The sequence below is a fragment of the Phasianus colchicus genome, chromosome 5 (assembly GCF_987193195.1).
Source record: "Phasianus colchicus chromosome 5, bPhaCol1.hap1.1, whole genome shotgun sequence".
In the NCBI taxonomy this organism is placed as follows: Eukaryota; Metazoa; Chordata; class Aves; order Galliformes; family Phasianidae; genus Phasianus; species Phasianus colchicus.
In genome coordinates, this window is record NC_143440.1 from 7,936,804 (window position 1) to 7,961,259 (window position 24,456).

At 66.0% G+C, this 24,456-nt stretch overlaps 6 protein-coding genes across 13 annotated transcripts; 3 read left to right on the forward strand and 3 right to left on the reverse strand.

Moving 5' to 3' along the window:
* Positions 1-48: 48 nt before the first annotated feature.
* Positions 49-5,601, forward strand: CORO1B (coronin 1B). The gene is made up of 11 exons (XM_031614103.2): positions 49-178; positions 1,142-1,344; positions 1,756-1,878; positions 1,955-2,084; positions 2,162-2,343; positions 3,236-3,355; positions 3,427-3,531; positions 3,598-3,743; positions 3,833-3,890; positions 4,474-4,764; positions 4,975-5,601. The coding sequence occupies exons 2-11, from the start codon at positions 1,144-1,146 to the stop codon at positions 5,098-5,100; spliced, it is 1,482 nt and encodes a 493-aa protein (XP_031469963.1). The 5' UTR covers positions 49-178; positions 1,142-1,143; the 3' UTR covers positions 5,101-5,601.
* Positions 5,602-5,703: 102 nt separating this feature from the next.
* PTPRCAP (protein tyrosine phosphatase receptor type C associated protein) lies at positions 5,704-6,948 on the forward strand. The gene is made up of 2 exons (XM_031614114.2): positions 5,704-5,990; positions 6,344-6,948. The coding sequence occupies exons 1-2, from the start codon at positions 5,988-5,990 to the stop codon at positions 6,845-6,847; spliced, it is 507 nt and encodes a 168-aa protein (XP_031469974.2). The 5' UTR covers positions 5,704-5,987; the 3' UTR covers positions 6,848-6,948.
* Positions 6,949-6,973: 25 nt separating this feature from the next.
* Positions 6,974-10,156, reverse strand: RPS6KB2 (ribosomal protein S6 kinase B2). Of its 6 annotated transcripts, XM_090140357.1 has the most exons (15): positions 9,959-10,155; positions 9,428-9,462; positions 9,217-9,337; positions 9,071-9,139; positions 8,831-8,978; positions 8,706-8,763; positions 8,503-8,603; positions 8,343-8,433; positions 8,179-8,269; positions 7,994-8,101; positions 7,848-7,910; positions 7,697-7,774; positions 7,508-7,615; positions 7,322-7,434; positions 6,977-7,222 (listed from the first exon to the last, which is right to left on the reverse strand). In XM_090140357.1, exons 1-15 carry the CDS (start codon positions 10,028-10,030, stop codon positions 7,072-7,074), a joined length of 1,407 nt encoding a protein of 468 aa, XP_089996483.1. In that variant the 5' UTR covers positions 10,031-10,155; the 3' UTR covers positions 6,977-7,071. The 6 variants fall into 6 exon arrangements, with proteins under 6 accessions (XP_089996481.1, XP_089996487.1, XP_089996485.1 ...); XM_090140355.1 differs by lacking the exon at positions 9,959-10,155 and having other exon boundaries at positions 6,974-7,222; positions 7,369-7,434; positions 9,428-9,809; XM_090140359.1 differs by lacking the exon at positions 9,959-10,155 and having other exon boundaries at positions 6,976-7,222; positions 7,369-7,409; positions 9,428-9,809.
* Positions 10,157-10,377: 221 nt separating this feature from the next.
* On the reverse strand, positions 10,378-17,124 carry CARNS1 (carnosine synthase 1). The gene is made up of 10 exons (XM_090140354.1): positions 16,987-17,124; positions 16,591-16,611; positions 16,065-16,296; positions 15,324-15,413; positions 14,755-15,233; positions 14,334-14,514; positions 13,989-14,074; positions 13,495-13,726; positions 13,141-13,412; positions 10,378-12,644 (listed from the first exon to the last, which is right to left on the reverse strand). The coding sequence occupies exons 2-10, from the start codon at positions 16,591-16,593 to the stop codon at positions 11,427-11,429; spliced, it is 2,793 nt and encodes a 930-aa protein (XP_089996480.1). The 5' UTR covers positions 16,594-16,611; positions 16,987-17,124; the 3' UTR covers positions 10,378-11,426.
* An 837-nt stretch (positions 17,125-17,961) lies between these two features.
* On the forward strand, positions 17,962-20,332 carry PPP1CA (protein phosphatase 1 catalytic subunit alpha). Its single transcript, XM_031614108.2, has 7 exons — positions 17,962-18,115; positions 18,511-18,642; positions 18,722-18,952; positions 19,242-19,346; positions 19,425-19,648; positions 19,819-19,953; positions 20,032-20,332. The coding sequence occupies exons 1-7, from the start codon at positions 18,061-18,063 to the stop codon at positions 20,140-20,142; spliced, it is 993 nt and encodes a 330-aa protein (XP_031469968.1). The 5' UTR covers positions 17,962-18,060; the 3' UTR covers positions 20,143-20,332.
* On the reverse strand, positions 20,177-22,447 carry RAD9A (RAD9 checkpoint clamp component A). 3 transcript variants are annotated; one of them, XM_031614105.2, is made up of 11 exons: positions 22,298-22,447; positions 22,151-22,221; positions 21,963-22,070; positions 21,759-21,873; positions 21,590-21,689; positions 21,413-21,522; positions 21,238-21,344; positions 21,100-21,164; positions 20,917-21,021; positions 20,589-20,799; positions 20,177-20,507 (listed from the first exon to the last, which is right to left on the reverse strand). In XM_031614105.2, the coding sequence occupies exons 1-11, from the start codon at positions 22,329-22,331 to the stop codon at positions 20,409-20,411; spliced, it is 1,125 nt and encodes a 374-aa protein (XP_031469965.1). In that variant the 5' UTR covers positions 22,332-22,447; the 3' UTR covers positions 20,177-20,408. The 3 variants fall into 3 exon arrangements, with proteins under 3 accessions (XP_031469965.1, XP_031469964.1, XP_031469967.1); XM_031614104.2 differs by having other exon boundaries at positions 20,589-20,796; positions 21,951-22,070; XM_031614107.2 differs by having other exon boundaries at positions 21,951-22,070.
* Positions 22,448-24,456: the final 2,009 nt, after the last annotated feature.

A 24,456-nucleotide genomic window follows, 5' to 3' on the forward strand; every position in this document is an offset into this window, starting at 1 on the left:
TCTCCCCTGCCCCCGAGCTCTCCGTGCCGCAGTGCGCAGGCGCGGCGCCTCGCTCACTTCCTGTCCCCCCGCCCGCTCCCGGCTCAGCACCGCTCCGTACCGCCGCCCCGCCTCCTGCCCGCCGGCCCCGGCCCCGGCCCCGGTCCCGGTACCGGCACCGGATCCGGCCCGGCCGCCGGTGAGTGCGGGGCGGGCGGCTCCCGGGGCTCTCCCGCGCTGTACCCATCCCCGCGCCGCTCCCCCGGCCCTTCTCCCGTCGGTGTCCCTGTTGGGCCGGTCTCTGTCCTCATCCCCATAACGGAAGGGCGATCCCGGCCCCATCGGGGCGACCCCCGTCCCTGTGAGGACCATCCGCGTCCCCGTCCCTGTCCCCGCCGGAGCAATCCCTGCCCCATCCTGGGAAGGACAGTCCTGTCTCAGTAGCCGTTTCTGTCCCCATAGCAGCCATCCCTGTCCCCATCCACAAAGGACAATGCTGTCCCTGTAGGATCCATCCCCCTCCCCATCTCCATCCCTGTCCTCATCCCTATTATGGAAGAACCATCCTGGTGCTACGGGAGCAATCCCTGTCCTCATCCCTGTTCCCACGGAGCCGGTCCTTATCCCCATCCCTGTCCTAATCCACAATGGACAATCCTGTCCCTATAAAGCAATCCCTTTTTCCCATCCTTGTCCCCAGAGTAGCCATTTCTGTCCTCATCTCCGTCCTTGTCCCTATCCTCATCCTATTGAAAAATAGGGAAAACTCCTTGTCCCCATCCCTCTCCAGGGAGGAATGATCCAGTCCCCATAGAGGCTTATCCTTGTCCATCTCCATAGGGATGACACCACCCGGAAAGAACAATCCTGTCCCCGAAGGAGTACTTCCTATCCCAGTCCCCGTCCCCATTCCTCCCTGACCCCACAGAGGCAATCCCTGCCCCCCATCCACGCCCCACACCCAGGCAGGGCAGGGTTTGTTTGCCCAGCGCTGGTTTCTCGCTTGTGCAGGGAGGGGCACCGTTGCCCTTTACCCAGGGCGGGTGATGGGGCCGAGCCCCCCGCTCAGTGCCACCCGCCGGGAGACCCATCCTGGGGCCGCTCCTTTGGAGAGCTGTTTTGGGGTCCCCCCCCGGTGACGTGGGGCCGGGGTGCGCCCCAGCCATGTCATTCCGTAAGGTGGTGCGGCAGAGCAAATTCCGGCACGTCTTTGGGCAGCCGGTGAAGACAGAGCAGTGCTACGATGACATCCGTGTGTCCCGCGTCACCTGGGACAGCACCTTCTGCGCCGTCAACCCTTCCTTTGTGGCTATCATTGTGGAGGCCAGCGGCGGCGGAGCTTTCCTGGTGCTGCCCCTGCACAAGGTGGGCTGGGGATGGGGATGGTTTGGGATGGGGACACGATGGGAATGGAAGTAGCTTGGGATCGGGATGTGTTGGGGAGAGGGATGGGATGGGACAGGATAGGATGGGGGTGGCTTGGGATGGGGATGGAGATAGACAGGAATGGATGGGGATGGCTTGGGGATGGATGCGGATGGGATGGGGATAGGGATGGGCTGGGGCTGGGAATGGCTTGGGATGGGGATGGGATAGGGGCAGGAATGGAATGGGATGGGATTGGGATGGGAATGGATGGGGATAGGGATGGGTTGAAATGGAGATGGGGCTGCGTTGAAATGGGGCTGGGGCTGTGTTGAGGTTGATGGAGACACGGATGTGGAGCTCAGATGAAACAAGGATTAACCATCCCTCACACTGTCCCTGCATCCCCAGACTGGCCGCATTGATAAGTCGTACCCCACCGTGTGTGGGCACACAGGCCCTGTGCTAGACATCGAGTGGTGCCCACACAACGACCACATCATTGCCAGTGGCTCCGAGGACTGCACTGTCATGGTGAGGAGTGGATGGGAAAGGGGTTACTGGGGTGGCATGGCACAGAGGACACCTTCTTGCTGTTCACTCCCCATAGGTGTGGCAGGTGCCCGAGGGGGGCCTGGTGCAGCCACTCACGGAGCCAGTGGTGGTGCTGGAGGGGCACTCGAAGCGTGTGGGCATCATCGCCTGGCACCCCAGCACCCGCAACGTGCTGCTCAGTGCAGGTATGGGGACAGTGCGGGGGGCACGGGGTGCTGGGTGACACTGGGACAGATGGTTGAACTGCATCCATACCGTGCAGGCTGTGACAACGTGGTGCTGATCTGGAATGTGGGTACGGGAGAGGAGCTGTACCGCCTGGAGGGGATGCACCCTGACCTCATCTACAGCGTGAGCTGGAGCCGCGATGGGAGCCGTTTCTGCACTGCCTGTAAGGACAAGAGTGTGCGTGTCATCGACCCCCGCCGCGGCACTGTGCTGCTGGTAAGTGAGACAGCAGAGTGGCAGCGTCCCCGTGTCCCCAGGGTGCTTCCCATCCCTTGTCCCCTGGTGCTCCCTGCTGCCCTTGGATGCTTGCAATTCCTTGTCTCCAGATGTTCACTGGTACTCCCCATCATAGAATCAGAATCATAGAATGGCCTGGGTTGAAAAGGACCACAATGACCATCTAGTTTCAACCCCCCCTGCTATGTGCAGGGTCACCAACCAGCAGACCAGGCTGCCCAGAGCCACATCCAGCCTGGCCTTGAATGCCTCCAGGGATGGGGCATCCACAGCCTCCTTGGGCAACCTGTTCCAGTGTGTCATCATCCTTAGAGTGTCCCCATCTTTCATTCCTAATGTACTTCTCCTATCTCCCTGACACCCTGCATCCCTTAGATGTCCCCATCCCTTGTCCCCAGAGTGCTTTCCCTATTTCCCCCATGCCCTGCATCCCTGGGATGTCCCTACCCCTTGTCCCTCAGACACACCACATCCTTCCCCGTATCCTTTGTGTGCCCCCAGTTCCTTGTCCTCACTTGCTCCCTGGTGCTCCCCATTGCCTTGCATTCCTCAGGTGCCCCCATCCCTTGTCCCCAGGGTGCTTCCCATTCCTCCTTGCTATCCTGGATTCCTTGAGTATCCCTGCCCCTTGTCACCAGGGCACATCAAATCCTTCGCTGATTCCCTGTGTCTCTTTGTCCCCAGGTGCTCCCTGCACCTCTTGGGTGTCCCCCACATCCCTTTGTCCCCGGGGTGCTTTCCATCCCTCCCCAGTATCCCATATCTACGGGGTGTCCCCATCCCTTGTTTGTGGGACACTTTTCCTGACTCCTGTGTGCCCCCATGCCACTGCCTCATGCCACTGCCCTAATGCTGTACTCCCACCCTGCAGGAGAAAGAGCGGGCACATGAGGGTGCGCGCCCCATGCGTGCCATCTTCCTGGCTGATGGCAAGATCTTCACCACTGGCTTCAGCCGCATGAGCGAGCGGCAGCTAGCGCTGTGGGACACGGTGAGGGGCTGCAGGGGTCCCTTGGGGGACCGTATGGGGGTGCAGCATGGGGCTGACGCTCTACTCCCCAGGAGAACCTGGAGGAGCCCATGGGTCTGCAGGAGCTGGACTCTAGCAACGGGGCCCTGCTGCCCTTCTACGACCCTGACACCAACGTGGTCTACGTCTGTGGCAAAGTATGACCCCACACCTCCCTCCCGTGCCCCCTCCTCGCCCACCCCATACTCACCAGCTGCCTGTAGGGCGACTCGAGCATCCGCTACTTCGAGATCACAGAGGAGCCACCCTACATCCACTTCCTCAATACATTCACCAGCAAGGAGCCGCAGCGCGGCATGGGCTGGATGCCCAAGCGTGGGCTGGACGTCAGCAAGTGTGAGATTGCCAGGTGAGGCTGAGGGTGCTAGGGTGTTCCTGTGTCCTCCCCAGTGTCCCCATGTTTCCCCCTCTAACAACCCTTTCCCCCTGCCTCATCAGGTTCTACAAGCTGCACGAGCGTAAGTGTGAGCCCATCATCATGACGGTGCCAAGGAAGGTAAGTGGGGACTGGTGGGGGGAGGTTGGTTTGAGGGAGACCCTGGGAATGGTGATGCCAAGGGGTGATAGGTGGGAGCCCCTGGGTAAGTGGGGAGGGAGGAGGAGGGCTTGGGTAGTGCTTAGTAGCTGGGTGGGGGTCCCTGGGCAGTATGCAGTGATTGAGGAGGGGTCTCTAGGTGGACTGGGTGGGGGTCCCAGGGCAGGGCAGAGCAACGGGGGGCTCTTGGGGATCCCTAGGGGAAGTGGGGGGGGAGTCCTGTGTGCAGGGGTTTCTGCATTGTGGCTGGGTGGGGGACCAAGATCAGGTGGGTGGGGGTTCCAGAGCAGGGCACAGTAATTTGGGAGGGGTCTCTCGGTGGGCTGCGGGGACGGTCCCTGGGCAAAGCAGGCAGGGGTCGGTTGGGGGCCCCTGTTGAGGCTGGGCGGGGGTCTCCACTCGCGTTGCAGCAGATGGGGAGGTCCCCGGGTGGAAGCCACTGCCCAGGGGCTGGATGGGGTTGCCGCCTAGCTGGGCGGAGCTCCCTGGGTAGGACAGGTAGCCATGCAGCGGTCCACTGGGTGACGCTGCTTGTGGGGCGCAGTCGGACCTCTTCCAGGACGACCTGTACCCCGACACGGCGGGCCCCGACCCGGCGCTGGAGGCAGAGGAGTGGGTGGCGGGGCAGACGGCGGGGCCGCTGCTGGTGTCCCTGCGCCAGGCCTACGTCCCCAGCAAGCAGCGGGAGCTGAAGGTGAACCGCCACTCCCTGCTGCACGACGGCCGCTCCGCCACCACCAGCACCGCCACCGCCAGCGCTGCGCCGGCGCCCATCGCCCCCAGCTCCCGTCTCAGCGCACCCCCGGCTCTGGGCAGCGGGACCGCCGCCCCGGCGGTGAGTGCAGGGGGCGTGGCCTTTGGGAGGGGGCGTGGCCTTTTTGGGAGGGGCGTGGCCTTCGGGGGCGTGGGCGCGGTTTTTTTTAAGTGACGTGTTTGCTGAAGGTGACGTGGTGGGCGTGGCTTTGAGACACGTGACCTCTAGAAAAGGGGCGTGGTCTTGAGCGGGGTGGGCGGGGCTCCAGTTGTCGCCGTGCCCGGTTCGCAGGTGGGCGGGCGGCTGGACGACGTGCTGCAGGAGATGGCGGCGCTGCGGGCGCTCGTAACGGAGCAGGGCCAGCGCATCGCCCGCCTGGAGGAGCAGCTCAGCCGCCTGGAGAACGGACACGTCTAGGGGCGACCCGGCCCACCCACCCAGTGACTGCGTGGGGGCTGCCCCCCCCCCGCAGCCGGGGACCAAGCCTCTATCCCCTGAGCCCTCCTCGTGTCCTCCCCTGGGGTTATATTCTGTCCTTCAGGGATCGCGGCTCCCCCCCGCTCAGGGTCCTGTCCCCACCCTGCTTGGTGCCCCTCGTTCCATCTACCCAGCCGTCCCCCCCGGCAGCTGCCCCATCACCCTTACTGCCTTACTGGGTGCTGCCCACCTGTGGATCGTGGACCACTTTGCCCCCTGCCGCCCCGCAGTGGCCCGCAAGGGTTAGTGGGGAGGTCCTTGGGATCAAACACTAAAGCCCCTCGTACCCCCCGTGCCCGCAGGGTTGGGTAGGGTCATCTCCCTTTACCGTGTGGCACAGCCACGGGATCCCCTTCTCCTTTGCCCTCCCTCCAGGGCAGGGTCCAAATCTATATTTTCACTCCAAATAAAGCTCTTTATAATAAAGGTGCTGGGTGAGGCTGGGGGCGTGAGGGCAATGGAGGCTTTGTTGTAGTGTCATGGGGTGTGTGTGTGGGGGGGGGCTATGCATGTCCCCAGCCCACGGTGGGGATGTAGGCGACAGGAAGAGGCAGCAGCTATAGCTGGGGGCTCAGGCACAAACTGTTACAGCAGTAACATAGCAGTCAGCGTTACCGGGGCCGTGCTCCCTCTCGCTCTTCACCCAGGCTGTGGGTTTCTCAGCTGCTGGGTGCATTTCGGATGGTGGGGGGGTGGCAGGTGCAGCCGCTGTCACCCTTCCCCCCCCCCGCATTGATACATCCGCTGCCGGGGGGGCAGGAAGTGCTCGAGGCCCCCCTGCACCACTTACACCGCAGCAGCAGGACCTGCTCCAGCAGCACTCGGTGATGGTGAGCACCCCAAAAACAGAGTGGGGGGAGAAGGGGTCACGGAGCAGGGTGGGGGCATCCCTGAGAATGGAAATATCCCAGAGAATAACAGGGAGGGGAGATTAAAAGTGCCCACAGTCCCACCCCACGCATCCTCTCTGCCACAGTTACCCCGTTACAGATTCGGGGGTGAGGAGTGAAGCAGAGGGCCGCACTTTGTTCCCATGCGACTCCCCATCTCCAGACGCTGCGTTTGGGGGGAGGGGAAAAAAACCCACGGGTCATTGGGGCAGCCCGATGGGTTGGGGGTCAGGGCCTGGGGGCCCACGGGGCCGAGCGCTGCGATACTGACGAGGACCCATCCCGTCTCGCAGGACACCGCCCGGCGCCCCGCAGCCGCGCTGCTGCTGGCGGGTCTGGCGGCAGCGGGGGAGCCCGCAGTGAGCCGCAGCGACCGGGCGGTGGGAGCCCTGCTGGGGCTGCTGCTGTGCCTGGCCGTGGGGCTGGCCTTGGCCTGGCGGCACCTCTGTCGCCTCTCGGACGGCCGCTACCACCCCCGGCCCGCGGGGCGCCGCGCCCTGGCCGTGCTGCGGAGCCGATGGCGGCGGCTGCTGGGCCGGGAGAGCACCGTCGAACCCAGCGGGGAAGGGAACGAAGCCCCGGAAGCGGAGGAGCTGATGCCGTGGGGCGCGGAGCGGCAGCAGCGCGAGGAGGAGGAGGAGGACGGAGAGGAAGAGGCCCCGCAGGAGGAGGAGGACGAGGAGGAGGAGGAGCAGCGCCCGGCAGAGCAGCCCCACGCACTGCCCGGCGACGCGCACAGCCTCGCGGGGACGGCGGCGTGGGGCGACGCGCGGCCGTCGGACAGCACCGCGCTGTGACGGCACCGCCCCAATAAAGCGCTCAGCGCTCCTCCGGGCGGACGCGGCGTGGTGGGGAGGGCGGGGCGCATCCCCCCACCCTGCCCCCTCCCAGCTCAGTACGCTGCAGCCGCACTGATTCATGCTTTAATGGGCACAAGCAGCCTGGCCGGGTCGCCGCCCTTCAGCACCGGCCCCTCTCGCCCCAAGGCACCGTTTCCCGGAATCCCCTCCCCCCCGCACCCCTACCTGGGCGGCCGCCCCCGACCCCCCCGCATCTTCTTGGCGGAGGCGATAGGCAGCGGGGCCGTGGCCTCGGGCGGGGTGCCGCCCCCCAGCCCCAGCTCCATGGGCTCTGCAGACCGGAAGGGCTCGAACGGGGAGAACTTCACCGGGCTGCAGAGGGCAGACGGGGGGGGGGAGGGGGGGGGGGGGAGGGAGGGGGTGAGGGGTGGGCAGCTTTCCCGTAGTGCCCCCCAAACCTGGCACGGGTACCTGACTGGGGTGTGGGGGCTGCTGTTGATGCGGCGGGGGGAGCGCACCTTAGGCTGGAAGGAGAAGCCCTCCTTGATACTCTCCAGCACTGAGGGGGCCACGTAGGTGAAGCCCTGGAGGAAGGGAATGGCAGAGGGCGGGGCGGGGGGGCAGCGGGACACCTCTCCCTGTGCATCCACCCCGTACCAGGAAGGCCTGGTTGGCACTCTCACTGATGATGGCATCATCGGGGCTGTCCACGGGGGTCTGGCGTGTGAAGCGGGCATCGAACTGGCTGACATCCTCCTCCGATTGCTGCGTGGGGGAAGAAACGTGGCTGCTGTCCTCTCAGCCCCCCCCCTCTTCAACCATTGCTCCCCAGAGCCTTCCCAGTACCAGGCAGGGTTTGAAGGGAGGGTCCAGGCGGCGTGCCAGCAGCTCCTCCCAGTTGATGTGCCGGAAGAAGGGATGCTTCTGGAGGGGAACTAATGTTATATTGAGAGGGGAGGGAGAGAGGAACATCATTATACCCCTCCCCAACCCCTACCTGCACATCGGCTGCATCTCCCGGCCCCCCACCGACGCGCTGGCTGGGGTTGCGCTTGAGGAACTGCGAGAAAAAGGACACAGGGGTCCCGACTGTCCCCCTCCACACACACACGGGGTGATGGGAATGGGGGTGGATGGAGGCACCTTCTTGAGCAGGTCACGTGCGTCGGGCGTCAGGTAGGGTGGCAGCACCAGCTTTCCCTTCAGTATCTTGTCAATGGTTTTCTTGCGGTTCTCCGCCGTGAACGGGGGCTGCCAGGCAGGGGTTGGCCACAATGAGCCCTCCATGCTGCCCACGTGCCTCCCTCAACCCCCCCCGGGTGACTTGCCGATCCAGTGAGCATGTCATACATCAGGGCACCCAGGCTCCACCAGTCCACTGCGCGGTTGTGCCCGCTGTGCACCAGGATCTCCGGGGCCCTTTGGGCAATGGGAGGGATGCCCTGAGTGCGTGCTCCCCCCAAGCTCCCCTGGCACCCCTCCCCCTGCTCACATGTACTCGATGGTGCCGCAGAAGGTGTGGGTGACTGCTCCATCGTGGATGGACTCCTTGCACAGACCGAAGTCCGTCAGCTTGATGTGACCTGGGTGGGTTTGAAGGGGGTCAGCCCCCAGGATGGCACTGCACGGTGGCCCCCCAGCGCCGTACCCACCCTGGCTGTTGAGCATGATGTTTTCTGGCTTGAGATCGCGGTAGATGATGCCGTTGGAGTGCAGGTGACCCAGTGCCAGCGTGATCTCACTGAGATAAAAGCTGTGCCACGGTGGAAGGGGGTGAGCAGCCCCCCATGCCCTCCTCCAGGTTGAGGACACGTGGGGACACATGAGGATACACAGGGTCGTGTGCTGGCCCTACCAGGCGGTGTCTTCCAGGAAGATGCCCTCACGCTCCAGCTGCATGAAGAGCTCCCCACCTGCAACAAACAGCCAGGGGGCCGTGAGCTGTGCCCCCTTCATGCCTGCCCCCCCGTCCCCCCATACCACTCAGGCACTCCAGGATGAGGTAGAGCTTGCCGCCCGTCTGGAAGGCATAGATGAGGTCAACGATGAAGGGGTGTTTGATGGCCTCCAGGATGTTTCTCTCAGCCCGCGTGTGCGCCGTGTCCTTGGCATTGCAGGCGATCTTGGCCTGGGACAGGGGGGTTACATGGTGAGGGGAGGGCATCACACAATGATGGGGGAGATCCCACAGTGATGCAGCGCTCCATGGCACCTTCCTACCTTCTTCAGCACCTTCATGGCGAAGATCTTCCCTGTGTTGGTGCCCTGTACCTTGCGCACCTGGAAGACCTGCAGGACGGGGGGGGAGGCAAACTTCCTGACACCCCCACCACGTGAGCAGCCCCCCCTTCCCAAAGCCCTCCCACCTTGCCATAGCCGCCCTTGCCCAGGACGCGCAGCAGCTCGAAGCAGTGGGGCCCGATGTGCTCGGGGCCGTTGTTGACGCTGCTCTCTGAGATCTCTATCTCCTCGTAGTGCCCCACAGGCCTGTGGGGTGGCGGTGGAGGGTTGGTGAGTAGGGATGGGGCCCCCTCAGAGCCGCCCCTCAATGTCACCCCGGTGCCATCCTACACTCACTCCAGGCCGTTCCCCCGGGGCTCCACCTCCATCTCCTGTGGGGACGTGGCATCAGTGCCACACGGCACGGTGGCTTTAGCCCTGTCCTTCATCCTTGGAACAGGTCCTGCCCCTCCACCCATCCTTAGCCCAGGTCCCTTGTCCCCATCCACATCGTGTCCCAGCCCTCCCATCACCACCAGGTCCCAGAGCTCCTCACTATTCCTGAGCCCCCATCCCACACCCAGACAGCCCCGCTCACCTCTGCTTCATCCCTACCCCGTCCTCATCCCACATCCCTCTCTCCACCAGGTCCAATTCCCACGTCCCCACTCCCGTGCCCCCATCCCCAGCCAGTCCCGGTATTCCTATCTGTATCCCTCACTGGGTCGTAGTCACCTCTGTCAGGATCCCCGACTGCCGTCCTCGTGCCCCTGTCCCCAGTCCCACCACGTCCCAGCCCCATATCCCCACTCTCGATCAGCTCCCCACGCTGTCCCCGCGCCGTGTCCCCCCAAGGTCCCGACGTCCCCACGTCCCCGGTGAACTCACGGCGCCCAGCTCGGGCTCTTCCCCGTCGCTTCCCTCCTCGGTCTCCAGGTCGATGTCGAACACCCCCGCCATTGCGGCGCCGCAGCGAACCCGCGGGCCCCGCCCGGTCACGGCCGCGTCGCGTCACTGGGGGGACTCGGGATCCCCGCCGCGGGGCACCCCGGGACGTGGAGTCCGAGCACGTGGCCCCGCCCCCGGTCTTAGCCCCGCCCCCAGTCTTAGCCACGCCCCCCCAGTCTTAGCCCCGCCCACCAACATTAGCGGCGCCGGTCTTGGCCACGCCCCCTAGGCTGGGTTACGCCCCCTCCGGCTCGGGTGTCTCCCAAAGGCCAGGGGTCGGCCCCAAATGTCAGCGCTGGCGCAGGGAGCCCCGCGGGGGGATTGCTGGGAGGGGAACCTCCCCGAAATAAACACGGACCTTGACGCACTGAGTTGGCGCTCTTTATTGGTGCACGTGGCCCTGGGGGTGCTGCCCTAGCCTGGCTTGGGATCGTGCCTCTTCCACAGGTCGGACTGGAGGCGACCCCTAGAAGAACCTCCAGCCGGGCCTCGGGCTGCTACTGCACTCCTGTGTTATTGTGGGGTCTGTGTTGTTATTGCAGGGTCTCAGGCACTACGTGGGCTGTGTTATTGTAGGGTCACTGCTGTTACTGCAGGGTCTCAGGCAATACGTGGTCTATTGTTACAAGGCCTCAGGCACTACACAGGCTGCTATTACTGTAGGGTTTCGGCCACATGGGCCGTGTGTCATTGTAGGGTTGCTGTTGTTATTATAGGGTCTCTTGCTGCCACTAGCAGATGCTGCTTCCCCGCTGATGGTGGCAGTGGCTGTGACACACTGTGCCATCGCATGGCATCATCCTGGGATTGTGAAACATGGGGAGATTCTCCCCACGCTGCTTTGCCACTGTCAGGTTTGTCACTGTAGGGACTCCCCAGCACAGTTCTCACCGCAGGTGCCTCCCTACGTCCTACTGTAGGGTCTCCTGCTTCTGCAGTGGATCTCTGCTGTACACTTGTTACTGCGGGGTCTCCCCGTGCTGTTCCATCACTGTGGGGTCTCCCCTCACTCAGGTGCTCTTGTAGGGTCTCCCAGTTTTTGTCCTCTGTCACGGGGTCTCACGATGGTCATCTCTTATTGTGCGCTCCCCTCACGCTGCACTGTTTCCTCACGTCTGCCTGTTACAGTGGGATCTCTCCCCACTCAGTGGTTATAGGAGGAGCTCCTCACGTTTGCCTGCTATTACGGGCTGCTCTGTTACTGTAGGCTCTCCCCGTCGCCGCAGCCCCCGTGCTGCAGGTGAGGGCCACGCTGGGTGCTGCCGGGCCGCCGTGTTGCTACAGGCCCACGACCCACAGCCCAACCCCGAGAGAGGGGGGGGGGTTGAGACTGGGGCGTGAGCCTCGGGGGGAGGATCTGGGGGATGCGAGCCCGGCCCCGGCCCTGCATCCCCACCCCCCGCCGTGGCTATTTGAAGTGGGAGAGGAAATGACTGACGGGGTACTGGGGCGAGTCGATGCCCAGCGCCTGGCACAGCCCCAGCAGCCGCCCACAGGCCTCGGCGGGGCCATCCCCGGCGCAGGCCACGCTCAGGCAGGGCTCCTCGTAGCGCCCGCCCGCCTCCTCGAAGAGCGGATTGAGGCGCACCAGGCCGCGCCGCTGCAGGCCCTGCAGGGCCTCCATGACGCCACCGCGCAGGGCCTGGCCGTGCTCCGACGCCAGGCACATGATGCCCGCCAGCTGCTGGCGGGGCGAAGGCCAGGAGGGCAGCACGGGCGGCAGGCCCAGCGCCAGCAGCACGGCGGCCAGCAGCAGGTCGGGCCCGTAGACGGCGCGGATCCAGTCGCGCAGGTAGAAGCCGCCCATGCGAGGGTTGATCTCCAGCAGGCGCGGCCCGGCAGGGCCCAGCTTCAGCTCCACGTTGAAGACGCCGTGCCGCAGCCCACAGGCCCGGCAGCAGCGCAGGGCCGCCCGCACCAGCTGGGCCTGCCGGTCAGCGGGCAGGCAGGAGGGCAGTATGGCCGCCGTCTCCAGGAAGGTGGGGAGGCGCGTGGGGCCGTTGTCTGACACCCAGGCGCCCAGCAGCCGGCCCTCGAACAGCACCAGGTCGACGTCGTGCTCGGTGCCCGGCACGTACTCCATCAGCAGCATGGCGTTGCCCCAGCCCAGCCCGATGCCCGGGTGGTCGGCGTCGGCCCGCAGGTCGTACCACAGCTGGGCCGCGTGCGCGTGGCACTGCTCGGTGCTCTCCACCAGCCGCACGCCCACCGCCCCTGCCCCGAACTCCAGCTTGGCCACGGCGGGGAAGGGCACAGCGCCCGCCGCCCGCTCCACGTCGTCGTGGCTGCGCAGCCGGCAGCAGGGCACGGCGAAGGCAGCGGGAGGCGGGCGGCCGCGGCGGCAGCGCTGCAGGTGCTGGTGGGTACGGCTCTTCTGCTTGGCCAGGCGCACGGCGGCAGGAGAGCAGCCGGGCAAGCCCAGCCGCTGGCACAGCAGCGCCGTCAGCACCACGCAGTCGTCCCAGTAGGAGAGGCAGGCGTCGGGCCGCAGCCCGCGGGCGCGCAGCATCTCCAGCACATGCTCAACGTGCTCCTCGTCCCGACGGTGCTCCCGGCTGTCATAAGGCAGGAAGGTCTCCACCAGCCCAGCCGCAAAGTGCTCGGGGTCCGACTCTACCAGGTGGATCTGCAGCACCAAGCTGGTGGCACCACGGGGCGGTGGGACACAGTGTGCCCACCCCATGGCAAAACTACCCGGCGTTCACTCTGAAGCCTACGGATGGCTCCATCATCTCTGTCCCTGGTCCTGGTGCCCTGCCCCCATCCTCAGCGTGTCCCCATCCCCACCAAGTCCTGCTTTCCCCATCCCCATCTCTAATTCCCAGTCTCCAGCCAGTACCAGTGCCTCTGTACCCAGCCTGTTCCCGTCCTTCCAGTTCCTGATCGTCCGCGTCCTCATCCCTTGCCCTAAGACCCCTGTCCCCAGTGCAGTTCCCCACATACGTAGGCTGTCCTCAGCCCTATCCATCATCTCTGTCCCCATTCCCAGCACAACCAGGTTCCCACCGTCCCTATCCTAGCCTCCCTGACCCCAGCCACTACAGGTCCTCTTTGTTCATTCCCAGTGTCATTCCCTAGCTTCGCGTTCACTCTGAAGCCTACTGTTGGCCCTATCTGCTCACCCGCAGGCCGTACTCGCGTGCTGCCTCCCAGACGAAGCTCTTGCTGGCTCCTCCAGCCCCGATCAGCAGGATGTCCTTGCCTTCAACTAGGTGGCACTGCGCCCGGTGCAGCAGGCACTCGGCCAGCAGTCGCGACACATCTCCAGCAGGCTGCCCCACATCATGCCCCATGCCCTCAAACAGCAGGCAAGTCTCCAGGCAGCGCAGGCAGTTGGTAGAGAGGGCCACCAGCTCCAGGGTGTCGTCCACGCACGACAACAGGAAATCCACACCTTGGGGACACAGAGCGCTCAGTGCCACAAGGCCACCAGCCCCACTTGCCTCCAAGAGAGCAGGCTCGAGGTCAGAGCTCACCAAGGACGTCGGTGTGGGCACGGGCACCGCCACGCTGAGTGGGGCTCAGCTCACCCTCCGCAGCCAGGAGGGCAGCCATGGTGGCCTCGGCGGCCTCCCGCAGCCGCCCTGCCAGTGCCTGCCGCTGTGCCGCATCTTCCAGGCCCCACTGCCGCAGGCTGGAGTCCAGACCCAAGGGCAGCACCGAACCGTGCCGCACCGGCATCTCTGCCCGCCCCACAGTACAGGCCACCTGTGGGGACACGCCAGCAAGGGGACACAGGGTGACACTGGAATGCAGGTGGGTGTCCCCAAGGCAGGGATGTGGGCTGCCAGCCCCCAGGGCACGGGGACTCATGGGGCCACGTGTTGGCACCCGGGAGTCCGGGGCGGGGGATGCTCACAGCCACACCCAGCCACACCTGGCCCAAGGAGAGGGGCTGCAGGAAAGGGGGTGGAGGCTTCCGACCCCACCCACGGGTGTGGCCCCGCCAGCCCCGCCCCCCAGACCATACCTGGCAGAGCTGGGGCCGGTCTCCCCAGGACCGGCAGACGACGGTGCAGATGCGCAGGGCCATGGGCAGCCGCGGGGCTGCACTGCCTGAGGGGCGAGGGACAGGGCAGGGACAGCAGCATCCCACCCGCAGCCCCCAGCTCACCCTGCGGTGCCCCAGCCCCAGAGAATGGCCAAGGACAGTCCCCCCCGGTGCCACGCTCACCCCCAGCCCAGGGGACAGGAGGGTCACCTTCCCCCCACCCTTAGGGATTGAGACCAAGGTGGCCACCCCCCACCCACGGGTGGACACGAGGGAGCCCCCAGAAGCCCTTCCTGGGTGGTGGGTACCCGAGGGGGGTCTTACGTGGGGGCAGCGAGGGCAGGCGGGCGGTGGGCACCAGGGCTTCCAGCAGGACACTCTCCTCCTCCTGTAGCCCCTTCAGCAGGGCTGTTACTGCCTGTGCCACTGCCTTGCCCTCCACCTTCCTGTGGGTGCTGTGGGGGTCTGTTCCACGCCACCGCCATCCTGACAGCCGCACTGCCACCTGTGTGCAGGGCAGTGTCACCCCATGCCACCCTTTCACAGCACCGCATGCCACCCCGTCCCCTGCAGTGCCATGTTACCCCATGCCACCAGACTGCACCACCCTGCCACCCCTGTCCCATGCAGTCACCTTGTCCCACATCATCCCGTCCCACTCCACCTGACCATCGTGCCACCCTGCCCCCCCCCTCTGCCACCCTCCCTCCCCCACATCGTGCCATATCCCCCCTGCTGTGCCCACCTGATCGTAGGGCTGCATGGTGCTGCCCTCCAGGAAGGCGTCCACCTCATCCTGCACCAGGCTCTCCTGGCCCTGGGGGTCCTGCAGCCTCACCAGGCGCACCCCGGGAGGTTTGGGCTCCTCAGGCAGGGTCTCCCACAGCCCAGTGATGAAGGCCAGGGTGGGGGGCACAGGCAGGCTGACGCGGGCAGACAGCAACCAACGAGAGAGCAGGGGGTCCTCCAGCCAATGTGCCAGCAGTGCTGAGCCTCCAGTGGGGCAATCAAGGTCACGGGCCAGCTCACCCTCCCAGCTGCCCTCGGACCCAAAGGTGCCAGTGACGTAGGAAGCACGCCGAGGAGGCACAAATTCTTCCAGGGCAGTGCAGCCCCCAGCCTCGAAGGAGACCCCCCTGGAGAGCAGCAGGGACCACGCGCCTGGTGATGTCTCTGAGGGCACGCGGCTGGCCCAGGCAGGTGCCAGGCACAGCACCATGGCACCTGTGGGTGGCACGGGATGAGCAGTGGCTGTGTCCCCACACAACAGGGGGGCTGTCGGGTGCCAGGCCTGGGGGACAGGGTCATACTCACCTGGGCAGCGGGTGCCACCCTCCAGCAAGATGGGCAGGAAGGCGGTGGGGGAGCCCAGTATGCACACAGTCATATCCAGCCGGCCAAATCCTGCAGCAAGGCAGTGGTAGGGTACATGGGACCTGCTGCCACCCCATGTGAGCAGCCCCTGTCCTCAGCCTGACACTTTGACCCCAAGCCCAGCACCACAACCCCAAGCCAGCACCACAGTCCCCAGCCCTGCTGTGAAACACAAAACTGTTTCTTTTCTTTGTCACAAAACTCGCTTCGTGAGGCCTTTTTGCTGATAAGACTCTGACAACTGCTAATTATCTAGAGGGGCAAGTGGTGGGTGCCACCGTGCTCCAGGACTGCTGCTCATGATTGTAAAGACAAGCAGATAGGAGGTAAGAAGTCTTTTTCAGGGTGCAGCTTGAAGGAGCTGACCACTGCCAAAGGTGATAATGCTTGTGTATGGCAATGAAGGCACCACTCCCTGCCTGCAGGGCCAGGTGTGTCACACTAACAGAGTGAAAAGAAGAAGGAAGTTCTACAAACTGGAGCAAGGCACACCAGCACTGTGTCTTGCTGCCAACCCACCTCTTAGCAGCCCGGTGTCCCCAGCTTGGCACCATGGTGCTGTACCACAACCCCAGCCTGGCACTGCATCCCCAGGCCACACCAAGTTCCCATACTGCCCTATCCCACCACCCCACCACCCCGTGCCACCCACACCCACACCAGTGCCTCCCGTACCCATACCAGTGCGGGGCTGGCCGGTGCGGTCTATGGTGAGGGGCATCCCCTCCAGGCGCAGGGTGCGCTGCAGCGCCTCATAGGCACGGGCAGTGGGGTCGGGGTGCCCGCTGTCCTCGGGTCCCTCGCCGTCGGACACTTCCTCCTCCTGCCAGCCCGGGCACAGCGCCTCGGGACCGGTCCACTCCTGCTCCTTCATGCCCGGAGCCTGCTCCGCGCTCAGCCGGTCCACCGAAAGCTGTCACAGGGCACGGCCGAGCTGGCACCGCAACGGGCACCGCAACGGGCACCGCAACGGGCACGAGGGCCGTAGGTTCAGGGGGGGCATCGGGCAGCCAAGGGACGTCGCTGGGGCGGTGGTGTCGGGGTGCCCGGGAGCAGTGCCAGCCCCCGGACAAAGCGTCCCCTTGTCCCCGCAGGGTCACGCGGAGGCGGTGGGCACGGCGCTGCCACACGGAGCGCCCGGCACCACCCAGCCCCGCCGAGAAGGGGAAGGGGCCCCCTGCCCTACACGCCCCGTGCCACCACTCACCATGCTGCGGGCGTCGGAGGGCTGCAAGAGACGGGAAGGGGGTTACAGTGAGCAGGACGACGCAGCCGGCGCGGTCAGCCGCACCGGTACCCCGCCGTGCCACGGTGCGCTCGGAGGGAAACTGAGGCACGCGCGGCCACGCGGCCCCACGGGGACGGGCCGTGCCCGCAGTCACGCGTGGTCGCTGGCAGTGGGGTAGCCCCGTGCCCCGGCTTAGCGGCACAGAGCCCCATTGTCCCCGGCTTCCACCCGCCCGTCCCCGGCGCCGCGCGGTGCCGCCCCGCACGTCCCTCGGCTTAGCGCGACGGCTGCCCGCGATTTCACCGCCGGACACGCGGGGCACAGCGCACGCGAACGCCCACTGACACGCGTGGCGCCGCCGCCGCCCGCACCCACCGGCGGTCGCGGTCGCTGTCGCTGTCGGGCGGCTGTGGCGGTGGTGCCCGCGGAGCTGTGCCCGTTCTGCACCGGCGGCGAAGGCGCCTCCAGCGGCAGAGGGGCGTCCCCGGGGGAGGGCGCGGGGCGGGGCGGGGAGGCGGGGGAGAGGGGTCGGAGGGTGTGCGGGGTGTGCTGGCACCTGGGTTCGGGGGTGTGGGGTATGCGGTGTGAGGAAACTATGGGGGCGTGGAAGCGAGGATGCGGGGGCAAGAGTATATGGGGCAAAGAAGTATGGGGAAATGGAGATGGGGGACACGGAGGCCTGGGGAGAAAGGTTTATGGGGTTACAGGGATTTGGAGACGCGGAGATTTGCGTGGAGGATGCGTGGAGACAGGGGTGTGGGGATGTGGCAACAGGTGGATAGGAGGATATGGAGATAAGGGAACGCAAGGGTATGGGAAACAGGAGATTTGAGAATGGGGCTGAGGAACGTCGGAATGGGGGCGGCTGGATTCGGGGACACGGAGACACGGGGATATGGCAACAGCGGGATGTGAGGCCGCACGGATTTGGGGACACGGGACACGAGCGGAGGGGCACGCAGCCGGCACCGCGGCACGGAGCCAGGGACAGTTGCCGGGGTCGGTCGGGGACAGCGGCGCAGCTGACACCGCGGGGCTGAAATGTCACCACGGGCGCGGGGCCAGGCTCTGGCGGCACCGCACGGCTCGCATGGCACGTGGGGGCTCGCAGCAGCGGCATGGCCGCACAAGCGGCACCGATGGCACAAATGGCACGAGTGACGCAGGTGGAGCCCGCGGCACAAGCGGCACCGCTGCTACACGTCCCCACGGAGCTCCCCACGCGCGTCCCCGCGCCTCCAGGGTAGCGACCGCCTCCGGGCGACGAACGGCGCGGCGCGGCCGCCCCGGCAGCGCCCCGTGGGAGCGCGGAGCCACGACGCGCCTCGGCGGCCTCCGATCCGGCAGGGGGCGCCCTCCCCACCCGCCGCTCGCCCCGGCCGCTCTCTATGGCTGCGGGGCCGGGGCCGGGGCGGGCCGGGGCGGGGGGGGAAGCAGCGTCCGGCGGCCATGGCGGACACCGAGAAGCTCAACCTCGACTCCATCATCGGCCGCCTCCTGGAGGGTGAGCGGTGGGCCTCGGGCTCCGAGGCGACCTTGGGCGCGGCTAGGGGCGGGAGGGGCCGCGGCTGTGCCTCCAGCCGCCGAGCTGGAGGACGGGGATGCGGGCCGGGGCCTGCGGGGAAACGTGGGGCCGTGGGGAGCTCTGGGAGGGGGGGGCTGCGGGGCGCCGGGGAGCTGCGGGGGATCGGGGGGCCGTGGGGCCTCGGGGGACCGTGGGGAGCCGGGGGGTGGGAGCCGCTGGGGGCTGCGGGGGACGCGGGGGGCTGTGGGAAAGAGAGGGGCTGCGGGGCACCGGGGGGCTGTAGAGGCCTGGGGGCTATGCGGGATGCTGGGGCACAGCCATCTCTGGGAGCTCCGGGGGTGGAGTGGGTTTTGCTGAAGGCCTCCCCCGCACAGTGCAAGGCTCACGGCCGGGGAAGAACGTACAGCTGACAGAGAACGAGATCCGGGGGCTGTGCCTGAAGTCACGGGAGATATTCCTGAGCCAGCCCATCCTGCTGGAGCTGGAAGCCCCCCTGAAGATTTGTGGTGAGCGGCAGGCCGGGGGGATGGGAGGGGGTGGGCTGGGTGCCAGTGTCACTGTGTGTCCCCTGTGATCCTCTTACAGGTGACATCCACGGGCAGTACTACGACTTGCTACGGCTCTTTGAGTACGGGGGCTTCCCCCCCGAGAGCAACTACCTGTTTCTGGGTGACTACGTGGACAGGGGCAAACAGTCGCTGGAGACCATCTGCCTGCTGCTGGCCTACAAGATCAAGTACCCTGAGAACTTCTTCCTGCTGCGTGGCAACCATGAATGTGCCAGCATCAACCGCATCTATGGCTTCTATGACGAGTGTGAGTGCCACACCGACCCCACTGCTGACAAACAGGACTGCCCCCACCTTCTCACCCCAGTACCAACCCCATGCATACAGCCAGCCTAAAGTCCCTACTGCCATCCCCATCTGCAGCTCTTCCATCTCCTGCAGACCTCATGTCCCCATCCCAGCCACCTCCATGGCCTCCCACCCCCCTGGAGGGTTCAGTTGCACCCTGTGTGCAGTGTGGGACACTGGGGGGTGGGGAGGGTGGAGCACAGCCTGCAGGAAGGGCTCTTGTGAGCACCCACCCCACTGCCTCACAGGCAAGCGGCGATACAACATCAAGCTGTGGAAGACCTTCACCGACTGCTTCAACTGCTTGCCCATTGCTGCCATCGTGGATGAGAAGATCTTCTGCTGCCATGGAGGTGGGCACAGGGCTGGGGGCTGCTGCCTGGGTCCAGAGGCTGCCCCACAGCATAACCTGATGCTCCTGTCCCATGCAGGGCTGTCCCCTGACCTGCAGTCAATGGAGCAGATCCGGCGCATCATGCGACCCACAGACGTGCCCGACCAGGGCCTGCTGTGTGATCTGCTCTGGTCTGACCCTGACAAGGATGTGCAGGGCTGGGGCGAGAACGACCGCGGTGTCTCCTTCACCTTTGGGGCTGAGGTGGTGGCCAAGTTCCTGCACAAGCACGACCTGGACCTCATCTGCCGGGCACACCAGGTACTGGGATCAGGCCCCACCCACACTCCATACCAGTGGAGTTTTTCCCAGGAGTGAACATTTACTCTTGAGGATGTGGTTGGGCTCTTTTGAAGGGGCTGCTGTCCCCTGGGGGGTTTGTGGGCCCTGTGGACAGAGCACAGGGAGATCTGAGTGCTGCTGCCCCGCAGGTGGTGGAGGATGGCTACGAGTTCTTTGCCAAGCGCCAGCTTGTCACCCTCTTCTCTGCACCCAACTATTGCGGGGAGTTTGACAACGCAGGCGCCATGATGAGCGTGGATGAGACCCTCATGTGCTCCTTCCAGGTGAGTCAGGGCTTTGCTGGGGAGGTGGCAGCACACAGGGCTCTGCCTGCAGCCCCCCCACTCACCCTTTACCCGCAGATTCTGAAACCGGCAGACAAGAACAAGGGCAAGTATGGGCAGTTCAGTGGGCTGAACCCCGCTGGCCGCCCTGTCACCCCGCCGCGCAACTCTGCGAAAGCCAAGAAGTGAGTGCCCGTCACCAGCAGCCCCAGCACCAGGTTGCTCCTCTCTCCACTTGTTTTTTTATTTGTAAGATCCTGTCCCCCCTGCCACTTTCTACTGTACCAAATGCGCCCTCTGGGGCAGGACCTGCCCCTTGGATGGCAGTGGAGGCAGGGCGGGAGGCTTTTTTGGGGAATAAACTTGTAATGGGTCTTAAGATGTGGGTTTGGGATTATCCTGCATGGCCAGACAGTGCCAGCTGCTGCTGCGCTGTGGCATCGGAATGGGGGCTCTCAGCACTCAGCATCGCTGTCCTCTGCCAACACCTCCTGGCTGGGTGCTGGGCCAGGCCCCCTTGGCGTCAGCACAGAACCAAAAAACAGCGAGCGGAACTTGGGGAGTGAAAAGACATAGGGTCAGAGATCCATGCCAGTCCTCTACCCCCTCCCCCCATGTCAGTGCCCATCCCACACCTTCTTGTGAGGGGGTGTCCCTGGCACAGCTCCGTACTCCTCCTCTTCTTCCTCAGGGTCGCTTTTTTCAGGGCGAGGTGTGTGCAGGGAGAAGGTGGGGCTGGGGGGTTCCCCTGCCTCCCCCTCACAGGCACTACTTCCCAAGGCCACCATGTAGGACTCGAGATCATCAGCAAAGTCATCGGAGGGGGCAGGCGGGTGGGAGATGCTGCTGGAGGGGGCAGTGAGTGAGTAAATGTTGGGCAGCATTAGGACTATTCACTAGTCCCTACTGCTGGCAGCATGGGGCCATTCGCTCTGATCCTGACTGATGGCAACGGGCCGTTACCCATTGGTGGCAGGGGGTGGCTGTGAGTCGCTCTCTGGGTCCAGGAGGGTGGCCAGGACAAGGTGTGCCTCCATCAGGGAGTCATCCAGGGTGAAAATGGCTGGCCTAGGGGCACACACGGACTGTGTGAGACTCCTGGAGGATGGGTCTGGGTGGATGAGGGACACTGGCATTGGTTCCTACCTGCCGGGATCATCATAGTGGATGGTGAGGGGTAGGCTGGAGGCCTCGGCGAAGCTCAGGAGCCCCTAGGGGGAGATAAGGCTTAATGGGTCCAAGGGGCCACTGGGATATGGGGCACAGTGTCACGGTCACACTCACCCTGAACTCCTTGAGACAGAAAGTGATGCAGGAGCCGGGCACCACTGCCACCTCCTGGAACTCATCCGGCGCCAACCACAGCTCTGTCACCATGGCCTTGCCAGGCTCTGCAGTGGAGCAGTGAGTGCCAGCTCCAGCAGACCCCTCCCTGTCCCCGTGCCCCGTCCCCACTCACCGCTGCCCTCCTCCAGATGGCTGCGCAGCCCAATTCGGCCCCCAGCAGCAGCTCCCAGCGTCACCTCCGCCAGTGTCTGTGGGAAGTGCACCACGGCCTCCGCCAGCACCCTGCAGTGAGGGCACTCAGCACCATAACCCCCCCAGTAGCTCCCACCCCACATACCCCAGCACTCACTGTGCAGGAGCACGCAGCCGGCTGGCGCAGCGCTGCGTGTCGAAGATGGCCTGCAGCCGCTCACACTCCTGGAAGGCCAGCTGGTGGGTGCGGGTGACACCTGCACGACAGCCCCATTAACCCCCGCTGTAGCCCCGTGACCCCCCCGGTGCTGTCACCTCCCCCTCACCGTGCTTGCAGTGCAGCTGTAACACCAGCTGCCCAGCGCAGGGCCGCAGCAGCACCAGGCAGCGCTCCACCGACTTGTCCAGAGTTGGCAGCGAGCGGAACACGCCCAGGAAGGACTGGGAATAAGGACAGCATCACCGCCTGTCCCTCCCGGAGGGACAGACGTAGGGGGTTTCTGGGGGGGGGTCAGCACCTTCATCAGCACCTTGCAGCGGGTGCCGGGGGGGCCTGGCTCGTAGCGCTGGAAGAACAGCGGCGCGAAGAAAAAGGAGGCGAAGGCGGAGCGGGACGCGCTGGCGGCACGCAGGGACAGCTGAGGGCAGACAGGGGGTGGCACCGGGCGCCGGGGGGGGTGGGGCACGGCCACGTCCCGGCATCCCCCTGCGCCCGTACCCCAGCGTCAGAGGGCTCCAGGTAGAGGTGGTCGCCGACACGGGACAGCGCGTGCACGGCATGGCCGAGGGCTGCGGGCGGAGGGGGGGGGGGGGTCAGATGGGGGCAGACGGCACCCCCCGACCCCCCTCCGCCTCCCCGTCCCACCTTTCACGTTGCCGCCTTCGATGACGCACTTCATGGCGACGGGGATGCGGGGAAAGCACGTGGACGGCCGCCCCGCCCCCTCGCCAGGCCGCGCCCCCCACCCCCTCGGAGGGCCGCGTCGTGGCCCCGCCTCTCCCCCTCCCCCACGCCCGGTGGTCGCGTCCGCCGCCCGCAGCGCCCCCCCGGCAGCGCCCTGCGCGGCCCCGCCCGCCCCCGCGCCCCCACCGGCCCCGCGGAGCCCCCGCCCGCCTCACTGCCGCGCCGCGCCGCCACCTTCCCCACTCCCACGCCCGCCGCTCTCCCATTGGGCGGAAGCTCGCCTTCTTCCCGCCCCCGCCGGCGGCCCATTGGTGGCCCCGGCCTCGTGACGGCGTCCAAGCCGCGAGCATCGCCTCACGTGACATCGGGGGCGGGGCCTCGCTCCCAGCCCTGCCCCCTCCGCCCCTCGGCGCGCTCGGGGGCGGGCCCTCTCCGGCCGGCCCGCTCGCTATTGGGTGGTGGAAAACGGGCGCCACCGCGGATTGGAGAACGGCCGGAGCGACGTGCCGTGTAGCCAATAGGGCCTCGAGGAGCAGAGGCGGGGAGAGGCCGAGTGCGCTCCCCTCAGGCGATGGGGACCGGTGGGCCGGGTGGGGGGCCGTGCAGCGCCGGCCCGGGCGCGGTTTTCCCCTCAGGCCCTCCGCCTCAGGCGGGGTTTCCTCCGGGCCTCTCTGGTTTCCCACAGCCCAACTTCGGCGCTGCGCCTTTCCTACTGCCCCAGCGCGGAAGGGCTCCTCAGCTGTCAGCAGCGCCTATAGGTGAGTGCCGCGGGCACGGCTGCTCTTCTTCCTCCTGCTCTGCCCACGGGGCCCTGAGGCCTTCGGGCCCTCAGCAGCTCCCCACCAGTTGCCCCCAATGCAGGGGGGACCGGGGCGCCCCTGGGCAGCAGTTGGAGCTGGCTGCCTTCCTCGGTGCACAATGGAGAGCCTCCCAGCGTCTGGGGCTGTGGGTGTCTGGGGTCAGAACCCTTCCTGGTACTGCAAAAGGTCGTCGGTGGGAGGCGAGGGCGAAGCGGCTGCCGGTGCCGTGGCCGTGGGCAGGGGAACGGCCCTCCTGAACCTGCATTCCAGGGGTCTGAAGGCTGACGGGGAAACCAGGCAGCCAGAGCACAGTGTGTCAGCAGGCAGCTCTGTCCTGGTGGCCAGAGGGAGGCGACGAGCTCCCCAGTGCTGTGGGGTGAATCCCTGGGATCCCCTGGCACATGGGAGGGGCAGCAGTATCACACTAGTGCCTGCAGCTGCAGCCCTGCCGGGCACTCCCCAACGCTTTGGGGCAGATGGCAGAGGTGAGGACATTCCCCTTAGCATTGGGGCTGCCGTAGCTTTGCCCTGTTGCACGGGGGACATGTAGCAGCACTGCTGTGTGTGGTTCACAAGGGCCTTGTCTTCTGGCTGTCCATCCTGGCCGTGCATCTCCAGCTGGCACCCAGTGCTTCGTGTGCACACTGGGGTGCCGGCCCCACATCCCCAGTATGAAATTCCCCCTTGTTTACTGCGTGCCGGTGGCAACAAGAGTGGGGCTGCACCTTCCTGGGGATGCTCCTTCTTGGGGCTGCTGCATCACGCTGGCTGCTGGCAGCCGGCAGTCCCACGGGGAAGATGCTGGGTGGAGGGAGAGAGCAGTGGGAAGGCGCCTGGTGCACGGGGCAATGCTGGGCTGTGTGTGCTGCCCTTGGCTGCAGTCACCTGCTGGCCCCGCTGCTTAGTGCTTCCCGAGGGGCTCCGCCCCGGGGCTCACTCACCTGCCTCTGCCCCTGAGCTGCCATCAGAAGAAAGCAGAGGAGTTACGCTGGTGGTCCGCGTAGCTGTGCCGGTCCAGCTGTGCTGCCCCGTCCCCCTATTGCCCGCCCTCCCTGCCGCCCTTCCACCCCTCCGCCGCCTCTCTCCGCCTCCCCCGTCCTTTGCCTGGCACCCCCCCCCGTGAGCCATCCCCTCTCCGAGGCGGTGAGAGCGCTCAGGCAGCCCGCAGCCCCTGGCCTGCCGGCCCCGGGACCCCGTGGGGAGCAGGGCCGACAAATGGGAGTGTGGAGCTCGGACCCGGCGCAAGCAGCCCCACAGCACCTTCAGTACGGAGGGCGGGATCCCCCCCCAACCCCGTGCTGCTGCCAACCCCCGGGTTGC